At 50.7% G+C, this 18,091-nt stretch overlaps 6 protein-coding genes across 6 annotated transcripts; 2 read left to right on the forward strand and 4 right to left on the reverse strand.

Annotated features, from left to right (window-relative positions):
• Nucleotides 1–1,699: 1,699 nt before the first annotated feature.
• On the reverse strand, nucleotides 1,700–3,170 carry M430DRAFT_109850 (hypothetical protein; the record flags this gene model as incomplete). Its single annotated transcript, XM_024861312.1, has 2 exons — nucleotides 1,700–2,756; nucleotides 2,809–3,170. The coding sequence occupies 2 exons, from the start codon at nucleotides 3,168–3,170 to the stop codon at nucleotides 1,700–1,702; spliced, it is 1,419 nt and encodes a 472-aa protein (XP_024716998.1).
• Nucleotides 3,171–3,680: 510 nt separating this feature from the next.
• On the reverse strand, nucleotides 3,681–6,101 carry M430DRAFT_110057 (hypothetical protein; the record flags this gene model as incomplete). Its single annotated transcript, XM_024861324.1, has 2 exons — nucleotides 3,681–5,596; nucleotides 5,642–6,101. The coding sequence occupies 2 exons, from the start codon at nucleotides 6,099–6,101 to the stop codon at nucleotides 3,681–3,683; spliced, it is 2,376 nt and encodes a 791-aa protein (XP_024716999.1).
• A 2,162-nt stretch (nucleotides 6,102–8,263) lies between these two features.
• Nucleotides 8,264–11,823, forward strand: M430DRAFT_31316 (hypothetical protein; the record flags this gene model as incomplete). Its single annotated transcript, XM_024866026.1, has 3 exons — nucleotides 8,264–8,373; nucleotides 8,422–8,615; nucleotides 8,666–11,823. 3 exons carry the CDS (start codon nucleotides 8,264–8,266, stop codon nucleotides 11,821–11,823), a joined length of 3,462 nt encoding a protein of 1,153 aa, XP_024717000.1.
• Nucleotides 11,824–12,508: 685 nt separating this feature from the next.
• On the reverse strand, nucleotides 12,509–15,214 carry M430DRAFT_31317 (hypothetical protein; the record flags this gene model as incomplete). The annotated part of the gene is made up of 3 exons (XM_024866027.1): nucleotides 12,509–12,708; nucleotides 12,761–14,320; nucleotides 14,368–15,214. The coding sequence occupies 3 exons, from the start codon at nucleotides 15,212–15,214 to the stop codon at nucleotides 12,509–12,511; spliced, it is 2,607 nt and encodes an 868-aa protein (XP_024717001.1).
• A 313-nt stretch (nucleotides 15,215–15,527) lies between these two features.
• M430DRAFT_187324 (hypothetical protein) lies at nucleotides 15,528–16,733 on the forward strand. Its single transcript, XM_024863938.1, has one exon. The coding sequence runs from the start codon at nucleotides 15,755–15,757 to the stop codon at nucleotides 16,496–16,498; it is 744 nt and encodes a 247-aa protein (XP_024717002.1). The 5' UTR covers nucleotides 15,528–15,754; the 3' UTR covers nucleotides 16,499–16,733.
• Nucleotides 16,734–17,225: 492 nt separating this feature from the next.
• On the reverse strand, nucleotides 17,226–17,840 carry M430DRAFT_31319 (hypothetical protein; the record flags this gene model as incomplete). The annotated part of the gene is made up of 2 exons (XM_024866028.1): nucleotides 17,226–17,285; nucleotides 17,352–17,840. 2 exons carry the CDS (start codon nucleotides 17,838–17,840, stop codon nucleotides 17,226–17,228), a joined length of 549 nt encoding a protein of 182 aa, XP_024717003.1.
• Between the last annotated feature and the right edge of the window lie 251 nt (nucleotides 17,841–18,091).

Below are 18,091 nucleotides of genomic sequence, written 5' to 3' on the forward strand. Positions count from 1 at the left end.
CTCCCCCTCCTGTCCCTACTCCCCTTACTGACGACAGCATCCCTACTCCCCCTCCTGTCCTTACTCCCCTTACTGACAACAGCATCCCTACTCCCCCTCCTGTCCCTACTCCCCCTACTGACAATAGCATCCCTACTCCCCTTACTGTCCCTACTAACAATAGTATCACTACCCCTATCACTACTCACAGATCTCTTCCTGGCAGCTGGCCAGAAGATGCAGAAGACGAGACGCCGGTCTCGGGCTGTGAGACGGGATTCTGGTCCCGACTATTGCGTCCTTCATTGTAAGTCCTCATTCATCTCACTCCCAATCTTACGCAGCAGCTAACAGGACCTAGAATCGCCGTCGGAGTATCCGCGGCATTATATTGTTTCTCGACATATTTTTAGTCAACATCCTTAGGATCCTCAGCATTCTTCCAATGGTCACCATCTCTTATCACCAAATCCAAAAAACACCAAAAAAATTCGAAAAATACAAAACAATCACCAAAAAAATCCGTTGAATCGGCTTTCGACTTATTTCTTCCCTTTGTCAATTCTCAGCAACATACCTTACCTCTTATATCAGGCGACTTTCGGTCACCACCAAAAAAATTCGAAAAACACAAAACAATCACCAAAAAAATCCGTTAAATCGGCTTTCGACTTATTTCTTCCCTTTGTCAACTCTCAGCAAACATTCATACGGTATCGGTATTTTCAGTCTTGGCATTCTTTTTCCCTTTCGGACCGGCTTTCGACTTATTTCTTCCCTTTATCAACTTTCAACAACATTCATAAGGTATCGGTATTTTCAGTCTCAGCATTCTTTTTCCTTTTTCGGACCGGCTTTCGACTTATCTCTTCCCTTTGTCAACTTTCACCAACATACCTTACCTCTTATATCAGGCGACTTTCAGTCACCACCAAAAAAAACTCGAAAAATCACAAAACAATCACCAAAAAAATCCGTTGGATCGGCTTTCGACTTATTTCTTCCCTTTGTCAATTCTCCGCAACATTCATACGGTATCGGTATTTTCAGTCTTGGCATTCTTTTTTTCCTTTGGGGGCTTGGGGACGCTTGGGGATGGGGAGTTGGGAGGTGGGAGGTGGGGGGCCTGGTGGGGTCTTCCGGATTGGGATTGAGAGATGGAGATGGAGATGGAGCTGGAGCTGGAGAGTAGGTTCGAGTCACAAGGGGCAGGGGGTGCGAGGTGGAGGTGGAGGTGGTGGGGCAGGTCGAGGACGGAGGACGGACGGAGGACGGATGGTGGTTTATCATTTTGGGGTTGTTGGAGTTGGAGATATCATTTTTGGGATTGGGGGAGCCAAGCCAAGCATAGATAACACGGGGCAGCAGTCGAGGACAACAAACATACCTAGACGGGGTATTCATACAAGCAGAATTCACATTCATACCCAACCAAACAAACTTCCAATATGGACTTGGTGCACTTTTTAAATACTTGATTCTTTGCTGATATGAGAAGACTGACGTTGTGATCTCATACCTTTAATCACAGAGTTTGAACAGATACGATATGACAAATGAGTAAATCCTCCTCCCTAGTTTTTGCCTTTCAGACGCCCATGCTTGCTTGCTTGCTTTGCTTGCTATCCATTATTCGCCCGGAACGCCCAAAAAAGGGATACATATATAAAAGAAAGAAAAAAGGAAGAAAGAAAGAATCATAGATAGAACAGCCAGCCACTCATCGCTTCCTACTCCTCGCCTTCGGTTTCTTCGAGAACTCATCCGTACTACCCATGACCTCCGAATCCAACATGTAGTCCCTTCCCTCCATGGGGCTCTTCCTACGCATCTCGCCGCGGCCAACCGCGATGAACTCCTCCTCGCTCTCGCTATCATTCAGGTCCAGCTGGACCGGCATGCGGAAGGCGTTCTCCTCCTCGACCATCTCGCCCTTGACCGGCTCGATGGTCAGCACGTCGATGTCCTCGTCCTCGAGATCCAGGCGCCGCTTGTGGATCTCTTCTTGCGGGTGGATGTCGAACTCGTCCTCGCGCTCGATGTACTCGACGTTCTCTTCGACCTCGGCGAAGTCGGGCGCGAGTGCTGACCAGCGCTGTTGCGGGACGATCGACCACACGTGGATCCGGCCCGTCTCGAGACCGCAGGCCGCGATCAGGGGCCGGTGCGGATGCCACTCGACGACGCCGTGCTCTTCCTTCGGCCCCTCGAGGATCTTGACCAGGCTGCCGTGGTTCCGCTCCCAGATGTAGATGTCGTGGTTGTTGTACGTGGAAGCCGTCACGTATTCGCCCGTGGAGCTGAAGGCGACGTGGTTCCAGGACAGTCGGTTCACGACGTCTTGGAATTTATGCTCAACTTCAATGTCGATGGTGTCGGGGTCCAGATCGGCTGCTGATAGGTTGGGCAGCTGGATCGTTCGGATGATCCTGTCCTGAGCATTCACCACTACGTCTCGTCCTGAGCTGGTGAGGCGTAGGTAGATAACAACTCCTGTGCAGATCTTCGTTGAGTATATCGTTGTCCGCGTAGCAACCTCTATTATATTCAGCCACCCCTTGTTCGTCCCTGACAGGACATGGTCTCCGGAGGCTGTAAAGATCGCGACCGTCGTGGTCTGCTTCGCATCTTGCGCATTCTGCCGGTTCCTGGACGCTTCATCTTCATCGTATTTTGTTCGTTTCGGAGCGGAGGGTAGATTCAGCCTCACGGCTTCAGGTTCAGACACATCGACTAGCAGCGGTTGGTCCTCGAACAAAGAGACCACGAACTTGAGACTGTTCGACGATTAGCGCGAGGGGGCCTCTAAGGCGCTTGTGCCCAACTCACTGATTCCATGGATGAAGCTCCGCAATGTAAACCGGTGCCTCGAACCGCACTGTCCGCAATATGCTCCCATCCTGTAGATCCCAGATGTTGCATTTCCAGTCCTGGCACGACGTGAGGAGGTATCGGCCGTCGCGGGACCAGCTGAGCGATTGCACTTGGCGTGTGTGGTCCTTAAGCTTCCGCGCTACCCCGTTGGTCTCGACGTCGAAGATCACGACGGTGCCGTCGACGCGGCCCGCAGCGAGCAGGTCGCCTTTGCGATTGAACCGCACGCAGGTGGCATGTCCGCTGCGAAGACTGCCAGTAGTCGACTCGGGGTAATCTTGCGCGAGCACAAAGGGATCGACGAGAGACAGGTTCATGATGCTGTGTGTCGTCGCTTGGGTCAATCCTGTCGTCGGGAAAATGGTTGGAGGAGGGAAAACCTAGCCTCGTTCGTGGAGTTGAAGGCGAGGCTGAGAACTCCCAAAATCTTAAAAAACTAGGCTGAGGTCACGTGGAACACCAGGACATTCCCGCTTACCTAGGTACCTTAACAGTCCCCCCCTTTTCCCCTTTTCCCCTCAGCGAAATCTATGGTTTCCAAAGAGCCAACTATCAACAGTTTGCGATCTTTTAGTGTCAATCGGTTTGTATACCATTTAATTTATACTGGCATGGAAGTCTGGTCTGCTGGCTGACCTCTTCTTTGCCGTCGTGTACTACTGTACATCTAAAAATGCCTTGAATGCGCCTCGCTATGCTTTCTATACCGACCATCAGGTACAATATTATACAACTTCCCTAACACCTTTGGTATATACCACGCTTTGCAACCTTTCCCAAACTCCCAGGCTATGACTTTTGTTCAAGTGTTCAGAGCTCAGATCTTATCATCCCTCTCTTTCAAGGCTCAATCCCTTCACTCCCGATATCACTTCCGCAGCCACATCTCTGTTCCTTTCTTCAACTGTGGCAGGACGAGGAATTTGAGAATCAGTGATCTGCGTATGATCATCTTCATGTCTTTCTCCCTCTACACTCAGCACAACATCTTCCTCGATTTCAACTTCTTCCTCCAGAACACTTCCCTCCTCTTCATCTACCGAGTCGGATAATATACTGTCATCCAATCCGTCCTCTCCTTCTTCTTCATATTCTTCGCCTTCTTCTTCTTCGTCTTCTTCTTCTTCGTCGTCTTCTTCATGAGAGATGTAGCTATCGCCCATTTCTTCGTTTACATCCTCGTCCTCGTCCTCTTCGTCTTCACTTTCACGGATGTCTTCGTCCCGAGCTTCCCTTTCGTCGCTCTCCGAATCGCTGAAGTCGTCAACTTCGAGGATTGGTTCTCGCCAGTATGTGAAATCAGTATACTCTTCCCCGCCACCCTTGACGAGTGTGTTGACGGGAGGGAAGTAATGGTCTACGACCTCACGCATGTTGACATAGCTGTATCTCAACTTGTTGAGACTCAGTAGATCCAGTGAGACTTCGGCATAACTGTTGATCGTAAAGATTCGATTGCTAGGGATGCTGACCGAGCGATATGACAGAGCATCTGTAAGTCTGTTACCGAACCCGGCATAGAACGGCGTTCGATTTGGGCCGAAAAGGTTTTTGATATCGCGCAGACAAGCCATTTTGAAGACTTCGGGTTTGCGAATGTACAGCTCTCTTCTTAAAGCCGCAATCGTACGGTCAGGGCTCATGATCGTCGGTCCACTGGGCAAGCGATAGCCTTCCTGATAGACGCCGTTAAGGTAGGCTCGAGTAGTATCAGCCTGCCCCACCGAACGGGATGTCAGATACATGATATTGTACCCGTTATTGACGATCTCCGTGTAAAGCTTCGCTACGCCTATATGCGTCCAATCGCGACCGATCATATTGAGCACATGGCCGAGAGCATCGGACTTGGTAATCGTGCCATCGATGTCAGAAATCACAATGGGAACGTCATACTTCCAAAGATACATATATGCTTGACAGGTTGCCCGATTTACTGTGAAGCTCATTGGATTCGGGCCAGGTTTCAAGCCCAGGGTCTTCAATTGATCGCTTGTCAGGCGAAGTGTCTTCGCGTAGTTGCGATTTGGATCGCCCGCACTCTCTGGAGGCGTCTTGGGCGGGGTTTCTAAGCCAATCCGGGCACCTTCTGAATCCGCACGGCGATGAGTGGGGACGGCGGGTGTACGAACAATATCGCTGTCTGCGTCACTGTGATACCCTGGGTCTGATGCGGCGTCACTGGTCAAGGCCTCGGGATTTCGAATGCCCGCAGCCTCCGCCCTCTGACTTGCGGCCTCTTTGGCCTCTTCACTACTGTATATCCACAAATTGCCATGCTCATCAGCTCCAATGAGAGCCCCTATGTCATAGTTACCTTCCAATTCCTCGGACAGAATCTTTCTCGCAATGACTTCTGCTCGAAGTGCAGCATCGTCACTACTTTTGTATCCCGTCATATCGAGCATTAGATCTCCCGTATCCGTGACCTGACTAGGTATATTTGAAGCAGAAAGGCGGTTTGATAAAGCCATCGCTCGTTCGATCGCTTCCTTTGTTGGTAAGGGTGGCGGACTATTGGATCTTTCGGTAGGCGCATCAGACGTTCTATCCTGTGGCAGGAAGGTTGGAGAGGAGGAACGATTCTGACGTTCTCGCCCTGTTCCGTCGCTGGTACGTGCACGGGCATCGGATGGGAGTGGTTCATCTGGGTTGCGTCGTCCAGAAGCAATTCCAGCCCAATCCCCTGATAATGGGCGCGCATTTTGATAATCGGGTGATGAAGATAGAGGGGTCAGAGTACCTGGTATGTTAGCTATGTCTAGCCTGAGGAGAGGGGAGCACTCACTGAGATTGCTGCCTCTCCTCTGCGAAGAAGCGGAAATCGTCAAACTACCGGATCTTGCCTTCCCTGTCACAGTGTCTAAATCTAGGAAGTCTGGCTCGGAGAGATTAGGGACGCTTGAGCTTTCTGCCGGCAAGGGAGGGCTGGAAGCTGGTGAGACCAGAGGTGATGTTTGCATGGCCTCAGGAATAGTATCGCTCGTCTCAAACACAAAGAACGCCTCCCCTCCTTCCCCAAGCTTCATGGCATAATCCTGCTTGACATTGTTGACAGAAAATTCCACCTTCTTCTCGTACGGTCGAAGCAGGGAAAACTTCCCAAACCGGACGTGGAAGGGAGAGCACGCCAAGGACCCATCTTCTTGCTCGACAACTATGACATCGATGGCACCGCTAAGGGTTGCCGGGTTTATCGAGTTCCATGTTTTCGAGACTGATCCACTTATGCTCCTAACGTACTGCATGGCACTTGGGATGTGTGCAGAGCGGTCCCGGGTATTCGAATCGAGGCCAACAAGAGAGGGATCGAAAAGAGGTCGCGATGGAAGAAATTTATTGTATTCTCGAGCGGATGGTGCAGAGCTGGACGAGATGGTTGAGCGGGCTCTGGTGGGGGTGATGGGTCAGTTGATGAGTGGTGGATTGCTTTCGTTGGGGTTATCTGCAGGGTGGAATGCGGAGGCGCAGGGAAGTTAAGTAGAAGGGCCAGGGCCAGTCCAGATGGAAAAAGAGCTAATGGAGAAGCGTGAGAGGGGCGTAGCGAGCGGGAGAGGCAGCAGAATGACCGACAGAGGCGAAGGAGAGAAGAGCAGACGCTGAAGGAGTTGATAATGAGTTGAAGATGGCGTTGAAGAAGCAGAAGTTGAAGATGAAGATTGAAGTTGAAGCTGAAGATGTCCTCCTGATAATGCGGGTGACGTCCTGCGAGAGCCGATCCCTGCCAGGTACGCCGCTTTAATGCCACCTTTTTGGGGTTCAAGCGGCGCACCGAAGTCTGTCCGCGACTCCGCCCTCCGCATTTCTTTTCTTTTGCTTTTACCCGGGCCGAGGCCTCATGTGAGTTGAGTTGAGTTGAGGAGAGCTGAGTTGAGTTGAGTTGAGTTGCTCAACACTGACTCTGTATATGCCCCTATACAGCTACATACAGCTACATATAGATCTCATCTGCATACGCATACAGAGACATACCTCAGATACACAGACACAGTACCTATGTACGTACATATATGTCCGGATCTGCATGGTCAGGAAAAACAAATGTTATCTATCGATCCCGAATCTGCATAGGCTCTTCAGCTCTGCAGCAGGTGTCTCTATATCAATAGCAATCTGTATGTGCCGACCCCACGCGTGGATAGATATACGAGGATCAATACAGGGGTCTGTCTTTTGAGGCTTCCTAGGCACCTGGTACTTTACATGTGAAGATCCAGAGGAGCCATCACCTAAGTAAGTACTTGCCCAAGATTCTCAATGTGCAGTGAAATCGCCATGACCTGGATCTGCCGAATAATCCGAAACCCATGTAGAAGTGGTTTGACTGTGCTGTCCTGTTCCAAGAGAACTAGAACATACCTTATCGTTCTTCTATCCTTCGAATCTTTTCTCAGGGGGCATTCTCGCAACCCGCTATATCTAACAATAACCTATCCTCTGTTCTCTAGTTTTCTCGCACAATAACATAGCTGAACTTGAGACGACGGTGAGAAAGGAGAACACGAAATTGGTAAGAGAGCCTCTAGACACGCTTGACTAGGCTTCTCTTACCTACTCAAGGTAAAGAGCAGGTCGGACCATGGGGCCGGTTTCGCAAGTCTTCAGATGATATCCGTTACGGATACGTTTGGGGACTAAGACATAAGGGGATGGTAGGTACAAGTCAAGAGAGCGCACGTGAGTTTAAAGAAATGGTGATCAAAGGCAAAGAGAGGGACAGCAACAAGGAGAGTATTGATATCAACTCTAGATCATGCCTCTCTGAAACTCGAACAGGAATAAATTGATAAAAGTACACTTGTAGTGACAAGATAAATCAAAGGAGCCGCGTCAGAGATAGAAGGGGAGGACACAAGGGTAGAGCGAGAGGAGAGTATACAACAGAGAGTACGGGAGAGGCAGAGAGAGAAAAAAAGAAAAAAACAAGGAGAGCTTCCTTGAATACTTACCGCAAGAGAGACGGTACTGATACTGCGTGATCCTTCATACCATTACAATACCTACCGGCTGTAGTATGGTTGATGCTGTTGATTCTGATACCCGGTACGGTTCCTGGCGTACTCCCCACTACCGACCTAGTCATCCCATAATCAGATAAACTAGAAGTATGTATGGGAAGCGCTCTCAGCCACGATGATAACCAGATCACCAAAAAGATTTAAAATTCATATGCGATGGAGAATATCCTAATTCCAAGGGCAAGACCTGGCGCAGACTTCAGGCCTCCAAGGCAGCTTCGGTAAACAATATATTTCGGTGGAGAATTCTTCCTAGTCGCCCAACCACCGCCACGAACGAACGAGACGAACAACCACGATTGACGACAAAAGACAACGACAACGACAAACTCACAGAAAAGGTCCCTCCTACCTCAAGTCATACCGGCAACCCAGCACCCATCTGACTCTGCATGAATGCTGTCACGTATTACGGCGAACTGGTGAACTGGGTTTTGAGCCATGTCACAGACGCTGACATGTTCATCGTACAGTCCGCAGTGACTTGCTGCGCGCTCTTCTGGTTCGTGCGTTCCTTCTGTAGATCTCGAGGATACTAAGCATTGGAAAGGCTCCTTCATCGCGCATGGCTCACCCTGTGGAAGCCCGTTCCCGAGCTCATAAGCATCCTGGGCGTGGAGGTCCCAGATGCTCCAGCAGTATCACTCGCGGGGATCAAGGCCGATGCAGTCACTCTTCACTGGACACGGCCTGGTGCAAACAAACCTGTGATCAAGTACTTGATCCAGGTCAATGGAGTCAACGGTAAGGGCATAAATGAGCGTGGCGTGCAGCACCAAACTGATTATCTGTAGTGGGGGAATCTTCGCGTCTAGAGACCGCTATCACTGTTACGGGCTTGAAACCAGGACACTTCTACAATGTCCGAGTCATCGCTGTCGGGTCAAACAATTTTCAAGCTGGGAGTGGGGTTATACGTCTGAGGACATACGGTCGCGATGGCCGTCCACAGCTAGCTAACAGTCGTATGCCTCCAAACCTCTCCATCGAAGATCAACACAATGGTTCGGATAGCGGGGATGAGTCGCAGGGAGCGCGAGGTCAGGTCATTGGAGTCGAAGCCGCTGCTGCCCCGGAAGGTGCGCAGGTTATGGCTCGAGAGTCCAGCGGCCCCCATCCCGCCCCGAGGAGAAATACGGGTGGTAGGAGACATTCTCCATCGAACACAGCGGTCGATCACTCAGCTCTGGCAAATAGCGTCTCAAACCAACCGGAAGAGTCTATGCAGCAGTTGACAGAGCGGTTTGAAGCGATCCGGAGGGAGATAGAGGAATTGACGGCGCAGATTTCAAAGGATGCGGAGGAGTTTAAGTCCCAAATGCTTGATTTAATGAAAGAGAGGGATGAGAAGAGGCAGGCATTAAAGGAGAAGGAAGAGGCAAGCGAAAAGCTCAAGAAGGAGGTACATTATTCGGAGCGGGCGAACAGACAAGCGCAGAATCGGAAAACGCAAAAGGAGAAGATCCTACGGGATAAGCAAGCTGAGAGGGCTAAGATGCAAGATGATATGGTGAGGTGGAAGAAGGAGATAGAGGATATGAAAGCAGAGCGAGAATTGTGGAATGAAGAGCGAGAGAAGTTGAACGCCGCGAAGGAGGCCAGAGCTGAAGAACTCCGAGCAACGATCCGCAAACGACAGAACTCACTAAACGGGTTGGAAGAGGAGATCCGAGTGAAAGGGCTGCAAATCAAGGAGCTTGAAGAAGAGCGGAAACATCTTCCTGGAGGTCAAGACGATGAAGAGTCACGGGAACGTGATGCTGCTGAGGCGCAGAGTAATATTGAGTGGGAGCTCAAAGAGAGAGAATTGACCACCCAACTCCATAACCAGTCTTTGCACCTGCGGCAGCTTCAAGCAGAGTTTCACGGCCAGCAGGCTCTTTTCGCTGCTATCAGCGCGCGTCAAGCCAACAACCCGCTGATGTACCAAGGGAGTTCATCTGCTTTGGAGCTCGACCCAGTCGGTGGTCAAGTCAAAGCAAAATCGCGCCGAAGTCGAAATCGCAAGAGTCGAACCAGCACCATTTCCTCCCCTATTGCTGGCTATCCAATCACTGACTCGCCGTTTCCAAGCGCGAGTGCATACAACAATCTAAATGGCGCCTCTTGCTCTGCTTTTGCACCCGGGCCTTACTTCGATCTTAGCAACGATACTGCAATGGTGCCACTTTCGGAACACAATAGTGGTATGAGCGACGTAGACTTGCGTGCATTCACGGTTGGAGCACCCCTGAGCCCGACTGCAACTGCATTATTGCCTTCCAACATCTTTTCAGATGATGATCCTCCAAGCCCCCGTGCTGAATCCTCCGGCTCGTTCGGTCCTGCTCTTCATGGCAACCAGGCTTCCACAAATCACGACAACGACCCACAATCTCCAGGTTCTTCAAGCCGCTCAGCTAGTATCATGTCCAGTCCCCGTGAATCCTCACATGCAGTTTTTGGCGTATCCGGCCGCGAACATGCATCAGAGAATGATCGAAGATCCACGAACTCGCCCAGGACAGACTACGGCGCAATTGGATCCCCTAGTGGTTCCGATCGGGCCCCCGCTCACAAAGGCTTCGGAAACATTTTTGGTTTTCCAAGAGCTCGTGGTAAGACAACAGTGCAAGACGATGGGCCTGCTCTAGGAAGCCTCAAACAAGGCCAAAGTCAATCGTTTCCACGTTCTACGGAGGAAGCGGAAGCGATCGCTAATAGACCTCGCCGCATCAGCTTCTCTTCGGGCTGGAATGTCATGCCAAGCTTTCTGTCGCGCAACTCGCCGGCTGGAGAGCTTAGCACAGGCAATGCTCCAGCGCCAGCACGCAATGCTGCGGCGAGAAGAAGACGCGGGTTCAATATGTTTAGCTCGAGTATAGACGATCCCGCGACTCTGTTTTCTGATCGCGATCCTGGCAGTCCTCGCCCTGTGTCAACTGCTTCTTCTGACCTTCCTCGGCCATCGACAGATAGTGCACCCTTTGGTTGGCCTGCCGCCGATGGCAATGTCATGAACAGGAATAGTCCGCTTGCCACTAACTGGTCTATCAATGTTTCTCAAGCGTGGTCTAGAAACCCATCGAGGAGAACCAGTATGCAGCATGGCTCCAGCTCGGCGTTGACAGGCGGAATTGCGAGTGATGACGACGAGTTCTTGCCCTCAGACACCTTGGCTTGCCAGTCAAGCCCACCACCCGTTGGCGTTATTGGGACTCGCCCGCCTTCATCTCACAAGCCCATCACACCCAAACTCAACCCAGCAGCGCCAACGTTCAAAGCCATGTTTAGCCGCACTTCCAAGGCGGATAAAGCGAAGGCCAAAGAAAAGGCTGCTGAAGTACCCGCTCCCTCCGAGGAACGTCCGCAGACCGCTGAAACCTCATCACCTACCGAATCAAGAAAGTCACGCGATACTCGTTCAATTCATACTCAAAACAGCATGGCTGAGTCTCACGAGAGCTTGGAGAGAACCTCAAGCAACACGCCTTCCGATTTGGCGATCCCGGCAGTTTCTGGCGGGAAAGACAAGGAGTCATCTTTGAGACAGCTCCTCCGCAAGGGCAGTTCCAGCAAGTTTAGCTTGTCCTCTATCCGCGGAAAGGACTCTGCTCTCTTTGGCGGGAGGAAAGGAGGCAGCAGCAGCGCCGCAAACTCAGACCACAATGCCGCCGTCGAGCGTGACGGTAGCATTGACGAGTACAGCGAGGACGCACTAGGCCGCAGTGTCGAGAGCGTAACCAGCAGTTCCATGATCGGCAGCCTCGGCTCCTCGGCCGAAGGCAAGGGCAAGGAAAAGGAAAAGGAAGCCGGGACGACGACGACGACCCCGAAGGAGGGCCGGATCAACTGGGGCCGGTTCGGACTGAAGAAAGATAGGACCAAGGGAGGTCGGGAGAGCGTGGATCTACGGGAGAGCTTGGATGTGGACCGCAGCGAGGCGGAGACGACGGATGATGGTGCCATGTAACCAACCACCACCTATGATGGATGACCCATACTAGTTTTTTTATGCTTGGCTGTATACTCTTAAAAAGTAAGGTATGCATTAGATGTCGAAATGGAATAACGTTGGTTACTTGTTGCATACAGAATATTTTTTTCCTCTCCAGCGCCGTGAGATGTGTAGTTGAGGAACTTGAGTTATACAGCCTTAGAAGAAAAAGGGGGCGAAGGTTCGGTGCTGCGACTGTCTGTCTGCCCTATCTAGCCAAATATCACTGAACACCTTCTCATCTCTTAAAGCGTTGGTTAATAATAACATAGACAGACATGGGCTTTTATATGTTCTGGGAGCCGGATAGAGAAGATCTCATATTCGCAGTACCAAGAGAAAAGAAAAAAGAAAGAGGGGGGTTCTAGAAACAGCGCCGACTATATTCAGAAGATGAGCACTCTAAATCTCTCTATATACAAAATTTCCACCTTCTTTTTTTTGTTAATAAAAAAAACCAACTCCATGAGCAGCGATAGGACTTTGACAGGCTTTGAATTTTTTCATCAGAACTTTGAATCTGCTGAGATGGACATTTTTTCTTCAACATCTCTCGTCCGACTGTTATTTCGGAGGAGACAAGGCACTCACTGCCTTTCAACGATTTAAATGCTAGGCACCGTTTCTTGTCAAGCTATATAGATAGCTATAGTCTGGCCTCTCATATCTTATTGTCGTCCATGTACTTCAATCTGATGCTCACAGCTCTCCTGTGGGCCTCCAGTTCCTCGACCTTGGCTAGGTGCATCACTGCACCGCCGATATTTCTCAGGCCTTGAGCTGTCAGGTTTGAGCTCGTGATGTGCTTGACGTAGGATCCGAGATTGACTCCTGAGTACTGCTTGGCGTAGCCGTAGGTTGCTAGAATCTCGTCAGCTGGCGACCCGACTTGACAATGCGATGGGAAACTTACGCAATGAGTGGTTAACTCCAGCGGAATAATCACCGACACTCTCTGGTGTCCATTCACCAATGAATACACTGCCTGCATTCTCAACAAGATCAACAGCACTTGCTGCATCCTTGAGCTGCAGGATTAGATGCTCTGGAGCATATTCATTACTTAGCTTCAGGGCCTCTTCTACACTCTTGACTTCAAGGGTGACGGAATGTTGAATGGATCCCCTGACAATATCTACGCGTGGCAATGCCATGCTCTGTGCATGTAGCTCATCTTCGATGGCCGCCAGCTCTTTCTCAGACAGATCGACAGCAATCAAGATCACTTGGCTGTCAACACCATGCTCGGCTTGTGACAAGAGGTCTGATGCAACGAAGGCTGGGTTGGCGTATTTGTCTGCAATTACCAGTACTTCGGATGGACCAGCAGGCATATCAATGCTCACACCGGCATTGGTATCGTTGCTGACGTACATCTTGGCTGCGGTAACGAATTGGTTGCCCGGTCCGAGGATCTTGTCCACCTTGCTGACGTTTTCGGTACCGTAAGCCATCGCTGCTACAGCTTGGGCCCCTCCAGCCAAGACAATGCTCTCTGCGCCAACTTTGTGGGCAATGTAGACGATCTCGGGGCTTATGCTACCATCTGAACGAGGCGGCGATGCGAGAACAATCTTCTTACAACCAGCGACCATGGCTGGTACGCCAAGCATAAGAGCAGTACTTGGCAATACAGCTGTGCCACCCGGAACATACAGACCAACACGCTCAATTGGCCTGGAAAATCTACTACAGATAATTCCAGGCATTGTCTCCACTCTCAGTGGCTTTTCTTCCTTCTGTGCTGCGTGGAATTTGCGAATGTTCTCAAATGAGGCATCAATTGCTTTAATGGTCTCGGCCGGAAGGTTCATGAGGGCTTGTGGGAATGGAGCCTTGAGAACGGGGGATGTGAGTGATGTTGCCTTTTCGAATTTGTGGGTAAAGCCAAGAAGAGCTTTATCACCTCCAGTCCGTACTTCCTGGATAATCGGTTTCACAATTCCCATTATCACATCAGTAGACTTCTGTGACGGCCTCTGTAGCACATCCTTAAGCTCTGCTGCTGATATTGTTGAAGCGTTATATCGCTTCATGGCAATTCGTCCATTGTTTGACTCAACCTTCTCATCGGCAGCTTTTGGTGCGGGGGCAGCACTGGTAGAACCATTCGTAATACCCTCTTTGGCGGCCCACTGTCCCTTTGCATCACCTTGTCTCCTCTTAACCTTCACACTCTTGGCATCAAGGCTTCGTTCAATATCTGCAAGGCTTACACCAGCGCTGACGGCCTTTGTCAATGCAAAGTATATGAGATCAGCAGCTTCAAATGCAACATCTTGCTTGGTCTTTGCATCACACAATTCTTCAGCCTCCTCCATTATTTTAGCTCGCAATAGCTTCTCATCCGAGAACAAGCGTGCTGTGTATGATCCTTCAGGGGCGGATGCTTTTCGCGAAACCAGTGTCTTCTCAAGTTTTGAGAGCCCTCGAAGTTCACCGAAACATGTCGACTGGGGTAGGTGACAGAAACCTGGGACAGTTAGAGAAAGATCACAATTCGAAACCTTATGCACATACCACGGCCTTTTTGACGGACCACAAACTTCAAGCAATCTTGGTCGCAGTCCAAAGCTACCCGGACGAGCTCCTGCGTATCCCCGGACGTTGCACCCTTGTACCACAGGCCCCGCTTGCGGCTTTGGTATACCCCCGTTCCAGTCTTCAGCGACTCCGCCAAACTCTCCTCACTGCTATATACCAGTCCCAGGGCAATTCCTCTCTCATCTGTGACTACCGTAGGAATTAATTTATCAGGCCTGTCGGAAGACCATGATCCTCCAATGGCTGCGGGAACCGAAATCCGTTCCTTGTCAGCCTTGTCTATCGTAAGTCGCGTAGCAGGTATGATTGGGATGGCGGAATATTCAGTTGCGACCTTGATAGCGGACTCGAAGTCGATTTTGGGAGCCACAAGAAAGATTGGTGACACCTTGCGGGCCTTCAATTGCTGGAGAACTTGCTCAGAAGGAGACTTATCATCGCCAGCGTTGAACAAGACGCCATTGGAGTATATGTCGCCGGAAGCAGGGTGATCTTGGGTCGAAAAGACGGGAACCACACGATCTGGGTACGCCTTCAACGAGTCCAGCTGTTGGCCCACTGCTACAAAGACCTTGCGTGCGCCGGCGTCTAGGATTGAGATAACGTCGTCTGTCGAGTCAATTGCCGTCACATCGACGTACGTTTCGATTCCAGAGTGTCCCTGGAGGAATTGAAGGAGGGTGTCGACGTTCGCGCTACTCGCTACGAAATGAACGCATCCGAGGTATGACAGTTGTTTCCTGGTCAAGCCCTCCGTCGATTCAACTGGGCCCTTCCCCAGATCCACCGTGGGGAGGAAAGGCAGAGGCAGGGTGGTGTCCATACCGAGCAGTGCGGTGTATAGACCGGGAGTGTAGAGTGTTGTCGGTGGTTGCGGTGGTGGTGTGGAATCAAAGGATCAAAGGACATCCATGACTCTACTACGTGAAGGTGGGATGGCGGGGAGAATTTCTTACCTATTTACCCGAACATTTCCCGCGTGCGGCTCCGGGTCTTTTGGCATTTGACATGGGCGCTGCTTAGTAAGCAACCCGACGCTACGGTTTATCGACGTTCCCCGGAAAAATAGATTCGCCGGATTCCCTTTGCGCCGCCTCCGCGCGCTGTGTACTGTCGGTACAATCGCAGAAGCTACCCCATCTTGCCTATACCTCCTAACGCCTTTTCGCCAGAGCATACGTCTATCAGCAGAAACACTGGGGATATCCAGCTGTATCTTTGTTGTTTGCGCCGTTCTTTCAGCTCTTTCTATCTTTCCGCTTCTAGTGGGTAGGACCCTGTCTCCAACATCAGGGAATCTGGAGGAGCAGAAGAACCACTACGATCCCAATCGAACCCACCTCTTACTCCCTTTTCTTCCACAATGGCTGATACCAACGGCGATCAACCTCCCCAGACAAACGGTCACTCCGGCTCGCCTCCCTCCCAGCCAACAGCCCCCGCGCAGCCAGCTCCAACCACACTTCCAGCCTCAAATCCCTCCGTACCTCTCACCTCCCTCCAAGACAATGGCCTGTCCAAACGTCCTCGTGACGCTCGATTGATCCATATGCTTCTCTCCTCCCTTGGCGTCACAGCCTACCAAGAACGAGTTCCGCTCCAACTGCTTGACTTCGCCTATAGACACTCCTCTTCTATCCTCTCCGACGCCCTCCACCTCTCGTCGGATGCTTACGTGTCGCAACAGACACGTGCGCGAGACGCGCCTCCCGGCGGAAGCTTTCGAGATGCAGATGGGCAGGTTAGCGTGAATGCTGTACAATTAGCAATTCAAAGTCGGCTGCAATATCAGTTTGGTGGGGGCAATGGTGGTGGACTGAGCAAAGAGTTCCTTCTTGAGACTGCGCATGCGAGGAATAAGGTTGCGCTTCCGAGGGTACTGCAGAATGAGTGGGGTGTGAGACTTCCAAGTGAGAGATTTGTCTTGACTGGGGTCCCGTGGGGGCTGAAGGAAGAGTGGGAGACGGAGAATGAAGAAGAAACTGGAGATGGAATGGAAGGTGTGGAGACTACAGAAGACCAAGGTGCTGAGGGTGGCGAGGAGGGTGGGACGATGGATGATATCTTCGGAGGGGATATCGATCAAGATATGGAACGAGAGGAATGATTGTGGTCTGTGTAATCGTATCTGGCGTTGGTGGCGATCATCGGAGTCTGGGATATCGGGGGACATCGAGCAAGGATGAGGAATTGGGTGGACTTGCCAAAAGTTAGCCACGGCTTCATCATATAGACAAACTAATTGGGCATTTGTCCAAGGCTCCCTTTGGGAAGTTCTGGTCCGCATTTAAGTCATCCATAGCTGTGAGGCGTTGGTATTTCTACTTTCTTTCGATTCCATTCTCCAGTACATTTTCAACCACTATCTCGATTCTGTCTTTGAAGCAAGTGCCTTCTATCGCCGTCATATCTTCTATAGCATTTAGTTAGAAGAGCCTCATCAGCAGCGTCAAGCAAGTGGGACCGAAGTAATTCAAGTTGTTGAATTCTTCATACTCGTCAACCCAGTTTCCGTTGTTGAACTAGGATTTCTTCCTCGGCTCGAGACGCCATGTCCTTGGGTCAATGTCGTCTATCTTGGGATTTCTGAGACTTCAAAACGGCTTTTGCAAATGGTGTCTTATTCGTTGGTCATCATAGCCCATTTGACGAAGCAAAGGTACTGTCCCGCACGTATACTATGCAAATATGTACAAGTAGAATGTATGATTCTCCCATTTTCCTTGTCCTCTCCAGTTACAAATCAGCACTCGTATGCATGTGCTCAATGATTGGCAGCCTGTTTAGCCAACTGGTGCCCTTCCCTGCAATCCCTATGTGGTCTTATCCTTGCTTCAACGCTTCTTGTCTTCATCCTCTATCTTCACCTTCTTGGTGTCTTCATCCGGGGTATTCTACGATCTCTGTCAGCAATCCACATCTCCCCAGAATCAATACCACCTAGTAGTTCTTGCACGTACATCGAGCATCTTTAGCTTCTCAAGGGCCACGAGCAGTCGCTTTTCGTCTCCTCGAGCGTTCTCCCTGTATGCCTCATACGCATCTCTCTCTATCTTGTTCAAGTGCGCCGTATACCTTTCCTTCCGCGCCTTGAGAAGGTCCTGGTATCTCCATAGCTCGCTGTATGCAAATATATTAAGGTCATACTTGAGCTGATTGAGCCCGCCCTGAGCCGCCGGGATACCTTGCGAAGTCGCATGCGTGATCCGGGCATGCAACCCAGTTGCTACCCTCTGAATCCAGGTGGATGCTTGTTCCTCGAAGTATTCGCGCTCTTCAACGAGATAGACCTGGACACGGTTCTTATGGCGTCGAACAAAGTCATCCTCACTCTGCCTGATGTCCACAAGCTGCTTACGGATATCTTCGATGATGCCAACGAGGGCTGGATTTTTGAAGGTTCCCAACAAAGCATCGATGGCCTCCCGACCAGTGGAAGGCTGCGCCATCCTTGTCTGGATAGCTCGGCAAAATATTTGGTGGTGGTCTGAGGTCCTTTATGCTGCTGTGTGTATGTTGTGTTTGGAGGAAGATAGCTGTCCCCTTTTGTACTGTGGAGGTGGTGAGTTGTGATCTAAGAAATAGACCGTGGTACTATTCTTCGTGAACTACTGGGGCTGGTTGATTCGAGATGTTGTTCGATGTGCTTTGAAGAGGCCGAAGCTTGTGCATCTGATGGGACAGCGAACCAGACCTTTCG

The sequence above is a fragment of the Amorphotheca resinae genome (genome assembly GCF_003019875.1).
Source record: "Amorphotheca resinae ATCC 22711 unplaced genomic scaffold M430scaffold_13, whole genome shotgun sequence".
Taxonomy (NCBI): Eukaryota; Fungi; Ascomycota; class Leotiomycetes; order Helotiales; family Amorphothecaceae; genus Amorphotheca; species Amorphotheca resinae.

What these genes read in the sequence shown, in the direction of transcription:
- M430DRAFT_187324 (XM_024863938.1), top strand. Translation starts at nt 15,755, where the DNA reads ATGGCTGATACCAACGGCGATCAACCTCCCCAGACAAACGGTCACTCC.